The sequence below is a fragment of the Engraulis encrasicolus genome, chromosome 12 (assembly GCF_034702125.1).
Source record: "Engraulis encrasicolus isolate BLACKSEA-1 chromosome 12, IST_EnEncr_1.0, whole genome shotgun sequence".
NCBI classification, from domain to species: domain Eukaryota; kingdom Metazoa; phylum Chordata; class Actinopteri; order Clupeiformes; family Engraulidae; genus Engraulis; species Engraulis encrasicolus.
The window spans coordinates 51923703-51933079 of NC_085868.1; the positions used below are offsets into that span (position 1 = coordinate 51923703).

At 42.2% G+C, this 9377-nt stretch overlaps 1 protein-coding gene across 2 annotated transcripts; it reads left to right on the forward strand.

The window, feature by feature from the left end:
- The first annotated feature begins 895 nt into the window (after positions 1 to 895).
- On the forward strand, positions 896 to 3299 carry LOC134459927 (alpha-elapitoxin-As2a-like). 2 transcript variants are annotated; one of them, XM_063212431.1, is made up of 3 exons: positions 896 to 972; positions 1511 to 1582; positions 3022 to 3299. In XM_063212431.1, exons 2-3 carry the CDS (start codon positions 1534 to 1536, stop codon positions 3237 to 3239), a joined length of 267 nt encoding a protein of 88 aa, XP_063068501.1. In that variant the 5' UTR covers positions 896 to 972; positions 1511 to 1533; the 3' UTR covers positions 3240 to 3299. The 2 variants fall into 2 exon arrangements, with proteins under 2 accessions (XP_063068501.1, XP_063068502.1); XM_063212432.1 differs by having other exon boundaries at positions 915 to 972; positions 1521 to 1582.
- The last annotated feature ends 6078 nt before the right edge of the window (positions 3300 to 9377 follow it).

The window sequence follows — 9377 nt, forward strand, 5'->3', positions numbered from 1 at the left end:
TCACAACAACTTGGATATGTTTCTGCTCAACACCTCAGATGAGCAAAAAAAAGTCTACTTCCAACTGAAACTGAAACCAGAGAGGCCTATCTCTATAACTTCCCTCTGCTCTGACACTGCTATGTGATGATCTTTTGCAATTAAGGGCAACCGCATACATAGTCTCATCATGAGAAACTAAAACCTAAAGTGAGTCTGAGGAAGACTGCAATGTCATCTGCCTGCCCACTGACAAAATACAGTACGATACGATATTATATGATATGATACGGTATGGTAGTAATTACAGTCAATTTGCACTGACATTCTTTTTGCATCCCCGAGCAAGACTCATTTAAGACTGATTTAACTGAATAATAACATTGATGTATGAAGGAATGTTTAAGTCTGGTGAGGTTAAAGAAGGAAATAGACTCCAGAAAGATTGTTGTGTACTTTTTTCACAACAACTTTGTTTCACAAACTTTTTTGTTCATCACCTGAGGTGGTGGGGGCCTCTCTCTCTCTCTGACTTCCCTCTGTTCTGCGATGTTGATCAGTGTGATGATGTCATTTTGGAAGTTCCTAAAAAGGGGAACAAAGCTCGGCCTTTCCAAGATTTCGCAAATGGAGCAGTCCGGGTGTGGAGACGTCTGTGTGTGCCTGTGTGTGTGTGTGTGTGTGTGTGTGTGTGTGTGTGTGTGTGTCTGTGCGTGCGTGCGTGCGTGCGTGCGTGCATGCGTGCGTGCGTGCGTGCGTGCGTGCGTGCGTGCGTGTGTGTGTGTGATTCCGTAAACAGAGCGGTGCGGGTGTGGAGACGTGGTGAAAGCTTTTGATTGATTGACATGGCACTCGTGTCACATGACCTGGCTTGGCCAGGTGCTAGGCCTATTTAAGACTGGGAGTCAAGGTGTGTGGGTGGGAGACTGGACGTGTGTGGAGGCAGTTCGTAAGACTACGTAGGCCTACAAAGTGCAACAAGTGCAGACCAAGGTTAGTGATGCAGGAATATGGAACATTTGCAGTCTTAAACTATGTGTGTGACTGTGTGTGTGGGGTGCTGGGGGTTGGAGACTACTGTGTGTGTTCATGTGTTTATGCACTGTATGAGTACGGGGCAGCCGTGGCCTAACAGTTAGGAAGTTGGTCTTTCAATCTGGGGGTTGTAGGTTCAAATCCCACCTGACCTCTCCCTACACCTGCATCCTAACCCCTCATTGTTCCACGGACTGTAACCAATACCCTGAAAAACAGTAAATGTAAATCACTCTGAATAAAAGCGCCAGCTAAATGAAATGTAGTGTAATGTAAAGTATTGTAATAAGTGTGCATGAATATAGGTCTACTTATTTGAAAATGACAGTAGCTTTGATGGCAGTACCTTTCTTTCACGTGTTAACAGTATCAATGTGCTCATACTATTACTCGACTGATAACAATAATTTCATTTCATCTCGTGTGTGTGTGTGTGTGGTGTGTGTGCGTGTGTGCGTGCGTGCGTGTGTGTGTGTGTGTGGGTGTGTGTGTGCAGTGTGAAACAGCCCTCTGGTCAACATGCGTCTCCTGTTTGCCTGTGCTCTTCTGGTGCTCTGCGTCAGCTCAGGTAAGTCAGCTAATCCACTCTCTTCAAACACACACATATATAAGTACAAATTAATCAAACAGGTGTGGCTTCAGCCAAACATTAGTAGCCTTATAGTGCAAATAGGATTTCCCGCGATCTTACTCACTGTATCAGGCGATGGCCTTCTTGTCACTAGTTGCTAGTTGGCTAGGTCTGGATGTTATGAAATGAGGCTGTGTTACTGTCGCTTCCAGCGTAACCTTTTTTAGGACTATTATTACTGTCTTTGTGTGTGTGCCGTGTGCATGTGTGTGCACTTTCTCACATGAACTCCAGACAATTGGCGCCGAATGGCAGCCTCCAGAGCTGGTGTGTGAATGTGGGAATGTGTATTTGGAAAGCGCTTTGAGACAACTTCATTGTTGTGATACTGCACTATATAAATCCATAAATATTGTATATTGTCTTGTATTGTCACCTTTGTGCTGCGTATTAAGATACGTGTATGACCCCCTGGTCTGTAGTAGATTAGATCACCTAAAAAAGAAAGTGTATAATCGTGTATCCCTACTCTGTCCCCTTTGTGCTGCATATAAGTGTGTGTACACTGTAAAACATTGCAGCCAGTTGGACTAAACATAAACATAATATAAACATAAAAAAAGCTAAGCCTTACGTTTGTAAGTCAACTCAACTTGAGAAGGCCTCGAGTTGAGTGAAACCTTCAGTTGCACAACTTACAAACTTCAGGCAGCAGGGGAACTTACTTTCTTACGTTTAACTGGCTGCTATGTTTTACAGTGTGTATGATCCTCTCTGCCACTCTCTCTCTCTCCATCCTATGCCTCAGGTGAAGGCCTGTCCTGAGGTGTAGGTGAAGTGTAGCCTTAGGTCTTGTCATCTTTTCCCCTTATCATCTGAGTGTTGTGTGTACTGTATACGCATGAATGGCCATCTGGGTAATATGCTCGTAAATGTGCGTTACGCCCCTTTATGGGGGAAATCAAACCGAATGTCTCATCAACTTACATGCTACATCGGCTAGCCGAAATGAACACAGTCCATGCTTCAGCCACGGCTGTTTGGCTATATTATTTGAACAGCCGGCAACACAAACCATTTTTGGCATGTTGCTCGTGAACAACGTTAGTCTACAGGTTCTTGTCTTTCGTTTATTAGACCCCAACATCACCAATTGACTTGCAGTGGCTCAGGAAGACAGATGCTGAGGCACTCAAGGTTGCAATTTTTTTTACTTTTTTATTTAGCTATGTGAGTTCCTCAGCATCTGTCTTCCTGGAAAAAGTTTTGAGTCCCTACACTGATGAGCACCAAGGAAAAAAGGTGAAGACCCAGAAGCACTCCAATGACCTGTGTTTGACTTGGGCTGCTTTCCCCCACAAAAGGGCGTAACGCACATGGAAAACGTCACGCCGTCATGAGTATAACCGTCTGTGCAACCCCTTGTCCTTCCTCAGGTGACGCCCTGACGTGCAACTTCTGCATGAGCAGGTCGGACTCCTGCGTGCCCACGACCCAGACGTGCCCGCCGTACCTGGATGCCTGTGCCAGCGTGCTGTTCCTCTCCCCGCACCTGGGCGTCTCCCGTAGCTGCATGAACATGGCGACCTGCCAGAACTACCAACATATGCCTGGCGTAGCCGCCACATGCTGCAGCACAGACAACTGCAACTGAAGAGGAGGACTGGAGAATAGAGAAGAGAAGAGAAGTGAAGAGAAGAGAAGAGAAGAGAAGAGAAGAGAAGAGAAGAGAAGAGAAGAGAAGAGAATAGAGAAGAGAAGAGAAGAGAAGAGAAGAGAAGAGAAGAGAATAGAGAAGAGAAGAGAAGAGAAGAGAAGAGAAGAGAAGAGAAGAGAAGAGAAGAGAAGAGAAGATATACATCATTTAATATTGAATATTGAAAAGAATTGAATAGAGAATTTAGAATTTAAATTACTGAATCTTGAATATTGAATATTCAATAGAACAGAATAAAGTAGAAAAAAATGGGGCGACCAGAATAGCATCTGCTGCCGTTAGGGCGACTGAATTGGTGTTGTACTAAAGGAGAGATATGAATGTATGTATTTTGAGATCCTCATTACATTACGTTACATTACATTAGCATTTAGAAGACGCCTTTGGCCAAAGCGACTTACAATGAGCAATTTAAACAAGGACAGGGTAAGGCACAGTGTACAGTTGCAACACTGATAGCATTGTCCTACACAGAGTAAAGAAGAAGACAATGTATTGAAAAGTAGCAGAAAGTAAACAAAGACATCAAGGTGCAGTGTGCAGTTGCAACACTGACAGCATTGTCCAACACAAGGTAACAGAAGCAACATTTAATAATAAGAAAGTAACAAGGCATATTGGATAATAAGCAAGACATCTAGGCACAGTGTACAGTTGCAACACTAGCAACAATGTCCAACACAAGTATGAAGCAAAAATAAGTAAAGAATTATGATACTTTGTCTTGATTGAGCTGATTGTGTTTGCTTCAAGTCAAGTCAAGTCAAGTCAAGTGGGTTGGTGGTGGCTCAGTTGGTAGAGGAGCCTGTTCGGCACCCAGAAGGTTACAGGTTCGAGCCCCGCTCTGCCTAACCCCATCGATGTGTCCTTGAGCAAGATACTTAACCCTAATTTGCTCCTGATGGCAGGGTGGTACCCTGCATGGCAGCCATGGCCACTGGTGTGTGAATGTAAGGCGCTTTCAATGCTCAGAGTGGAAGAGTGGAAGGGCACTATATAAATGCTGTCAATTTGCCATTCACTTCCTTTGTTTGTTTTGATTGAGTTGTACATTGTAATGAATCTAGAAACTAGAAAATACATGTACAAACATACAGTATTCCATGGTCTAGGCAGGAGCACCTCACATTTGGTCATCTGCAAGAATCTAACGGAGACGGAGTTATTTAGTACCTCAAGGACACACAGCTATGAAGGTGGTGTCAGTCAGACAGACAGAGCGACAACACCCTCTGAACATGGCCTTGGGAAGTGGGGGTGCTGCAGGCGCTGCAGCACCCCCTGTTGCGAGAGGTTTTTTTTTTTTTTTTTTTTTAATTATGTTAGACTATTTCTAGTATTGAAGCTCTGAACCCAACACACTAAGCAAGTTGTTCTCTTCTTTTTGAAAAGTGCATCAAGTATTCAAAAAGAACAAGTCTCCAGTGCGTCTCAGTGTGCAGGCTACTGCTTAAGGCAGTCTGAAACCCTTTTCTGGTTCAGTGAAGTGATAATGTGCCAAGTGTTCCACAGTACTTTTCCCTTTCACAACCTTTAGAACTCTGTATTCCCCATTCAGTCTGTGTATATGTTCACTTCATTTGTTGTGACCAAAGATGGACCATCTGCTGCCGTCAAGACAACTGTCAAGTCATGTCAAGTCAAGTCAAGTCAGTTTTATTGTCAATTTCTTTACAGTACATGCGCTGGTCATACAAAGAATTGAAATTACGTTTCTTACTTTCCCATGCAGACAGACATAGACTCTGGACTCTGGTGTGGACATGGACAGTTAGACATAGACAGCATACATTACACCTAGAGTACCTATACAATACCCATACAGACATTTAAAGTGCATGCCTGGGCAACAGCAGACATACATAGAACATATATTAAAAAGAGGTAGTGTTGTGCTTTCCAGTTATGTCCTATTGTGAGAATTCTGGTATGGTGATAGTAGCATTTTGAATAATAATAAATATAAAAAACTGCAACTGAATGGATCATTATGACTGTTTAGTAATTGTGTTAAAAAGTAAAATGTGCTCTCATCTTGCCGAACAGGAAATTACTGAAAGGTGCAATAAACCTGTGTGATAAAATCTGCAATTTTACCTTGCCATACGTCATCACAAAATATGCCGCACTGCCTCCGTGTCACTGACATCAAAACATAGTGTTGGATGAAACATGAGACTGTTTCATCATTTCTCCATTTCCCCATGGTATGTCCCCACTCTGGATGATGCAGACTATTGCTTCCCTTAGTACTTTTTGAAAACCGTTGCATCTAATTTTTGCTCAACTTGTGCTGAAAAAGCACAAAAGTCTGCCTAGTATATTGACAAAGACAGTTACACAACAATCGTAAAAAGCATTTCATAAAGAACTTTCCATTGCCGTTGTGTTGTGTTTTAGTCTCTGTATGTCTTTGAATGTCGGTTCATGTTTTTGTTTTATGTTACATGTTCTGTAAAGCGATTTTGAGTATCTATAAAAGCGCTATATAAAATTGATGTATTATTATTATTATTATTATTATTATTATTATTATTATTATTATTATTATTATTATTATTATTATTTATTATTATTATTATTATTATTTCAGTTTGTTGGAAGTGCAGAATAATTAGTGCGGATTTTCAGTTAATAGAAATTCATTCCAGAGTTTAAATGATTCAATAAATCTAATATAGTTACATAGTTGGGGCAGCCATGGGGACTAATGGTTGCAGGTTCGAAACCCACCCTCCTACTACCGCATTCTATGGCTGAGGTGCCCTTGAGGTAGCCTCGCGACGCCATCCTTTGTACTCCACCCAAAGATTTTGGCACCGCACATCGTCTGGCAAAAGCCTCAAGCTCGGTTCTCTCTGTGTTTAGCCAATCAGCAAACAGTTGAGAGTGGTGACGTAGAACTCACCCGCGAGCTCCGTTACTGATTGGTTAAGGTAACTATATTCACACTTTCGTTTTGTTATTTGTATGCTTTTGCGACGCTATAACGTAACAGTCATGCTAATAAAGCACAATATGGGTTTTAATTTGAGTTTGGAACTTCAATTAATTTAAATGATAGAGTAAGATCAGACCATCTCCCATCGTCCACGGAGACGGATTCCTCATGGCTTTTGCCAGACTGATTGACGGAGTCAACAGTCGGCTATTCGCCCAGGCTAATGAATGCAGACTATTGCTTCCCTTAGTACTTTTTGAAAACTAATCTTTGATGAATTTGTCGACCCAGTATATTGACAAGGACAGTTACGCAAACGCATTTCATAAAGAACTTTCCATTGTCATTGTGTTGTGTTTTAGTATCTGTAGGCCTATGTCTTTGAATGTCTGTTCATGTTTTATGTTATATGTTCTGTAAAGCGTCTCGTCTGGGTATTTAGAAAAGCGCTATATAAAATTGATGTATTATTATTATTATTAATTCAGTTTGCAAGTGCAGAAAAATTAGTGCGGATCTTCAGTTAATAGAAATTGATTCCAGAGTTTAAGAGATTCAATAAATCTAACATAGTTACATAGTTGGGGTAGCCATGGGGACTAATGGTTGCAGGTTCGAAACCTACCCTCCCACTACCGCATTCCATTGAGGAACCTAATCCCACTGCTCCTGTGACCGTAACCCAGTGTTTCTCAACCTTTTTTTAGGTGAGGCACTCTTTCAAGTCATGAAAAATTTCAAGGCACCCCAAGCCAACAAGCTGTAACATGGCATCGCATCCGATAGGCCTACCACACAAGAAAATTAACACATTTAGAGATGTCATACAGCCTAAGTTCGAAGTTGCAACTTACTGGGGAGACTTAAATTGACTTAATTGTGCGTAAATGGCAGATGAAAGGTTCCACTGAGTAAGCATTCATTTATTTAGACAAATATGTATTCTATTACAAAATGTATTTATCAGCCATGTTTCCGCGGCACCCCTGAGGGGGGCCTGCGGCACCCCAGGGTCCCTCGGACCCCCTGTTGAGAAACACTGCTGTAGCCAATACCCTGTTAACAGCTGTTAGTGGTTTGGAGCAAAGCTAATTGTAATGTAATGTAATCTAAACACAGTATGAATTGGCCAGTAGTCCAGCTCTTTGGCTGTAATGGTTTCAGCTTCCACTAGAGGTCGCTGCTGAATCAATGATTTACCTCCCTGTACCACATACCTCTCTCTCTCTCTCTCTCTCTCTCTCTCTCTCTCTCTCTCTCTCTCTCTCTCTCTCTCTCTCTCTCTCTTTCTCTCTCATACACACACTCTCTCCCTCTCACACACACACACTAGAGCATCACACAAACACGCACACACACGCGCACACACACACACACACACACACACACACACACACACACACACACACACACACACACACACACACACACACACACACACACACACACACATATATACACACACACACACACACACACACACACACACACACACAAAGAGCTGATACGATGCAGGTGTGTGTGTGTGTGTGTGTGTGTGTGTGTGTGTGTGTGTGTGTGTGTGTGTGTGTGTGTGTGTGTGTGTGTGTGTGTGTGTGTGTGTGTGTGTGTGTGTGTGTGTGTGTGTGTGTGTGTGTGCATGCATGTGTGTGTGTGTTGGCTGCCAGCAGGAAGTGTGTTCTCATTTCTCCATATGTCCCCCGCAGCTCACCGTACACTATTTTCCACACAGACACACAGACACACAGACACACACACACACACACACACACACACACACACACACACACACACACACACACACACACACACACACACACACACCACACACACACACACACACACGCACACACACACACACACACACACACACACACACACACACACACACACACACACACACACCTCACCGTATACTATTTTGTCCCCTGCAGCTTACCGTACACTATTTTCCAGTTTCACATCTGAAACAGACATTTCTTTCCAACCCCTACAGGTATCCAAAATAAGATGCAGACACTCCTCTCCTCTCCTCATCATCTCTCTCCAACAGTCTCTCTGAGAGACAGCATTCACACAGATTCACACCACCGGATGCATTGACAGCCCAGTGGGGTTTTTCGTCTTTAACGGACAGTGATAGATGCGACCCATTTTTCCTTCACAAGTTCTAGGCCCTCTATTTGTGAAGAGATGCAGGAGAGGCCGTCTTTATGAAACAGGTTGTTTCTCTCTTCTTTATAAAACAGGTTGTCTATATCTCTCTTTTGTCTGTCTCCAGTTATCTACCTCTTTTTATAAAGAAGGTTTTCTCTCCTTCTCTATAAAATAGGTTTTCTCTCTCTCTTTATGAAACAGGTTGTCCATATCTCTCTCTCTCTCTCTCTCTCTCTCTCTCTCTCTCTCTCTCTCTCTCTCTCTCTCTCTCTCTCTCTCTCTCTCTCTCTCTCTCTCTCTCTCTCTCTCTCTCTCTGTAAAACAGGTTTCTCTCTCATTTTAGAACAGGGTGTCTCTGAACTCTTCTTAAAACAGGTGATCTATATACCTTTGGACTCTCATATTGTCTCTATTTACAAAAAAAGGGTTCTCTCCCTTCTTTGTAAAACAGGTTCTGTTAAAAAGACTGCCTCTATCTTAGGTTGTCCATTTCTCTGTATACTGTAAAAGGTTCACTTGTAGAGAGTTACTTGTGCACAATTCCTGGTGCTGAACAAAAAAATTTTGGGGAAAAAAATGGAATCTGAGGAAGACCGAGAGGTCGAAACGTCATTGCCAATGAATGAATGAATAAAAAGAAGAAAAAATAGCTTAAAGAACAAAAAAATCCAAAGGAGTGTGTGAATCTTTAGAAAAACAGATAGTCTCTCCCTTCTTTATAAAACAAGTTGTTTCTACTTTCCTTGTAAACCAGATTGTCTTTCCCGTCTTTATAAACCCAGTTGTATCAGTTTATCTCTCTTAATGTGTTCCGTCTCTTATAATTTAATCCCAGCTTTCATTGGCAAGTCCATTTAAGTCGAATCTATAAAGACATATGGTGCACAAACATAAAATACAAAACCATGTAGCTAGGCCAGTCATAACGATGTGATTTACCCATAAGTGGACACAGACACACATCCACTCATGGACAC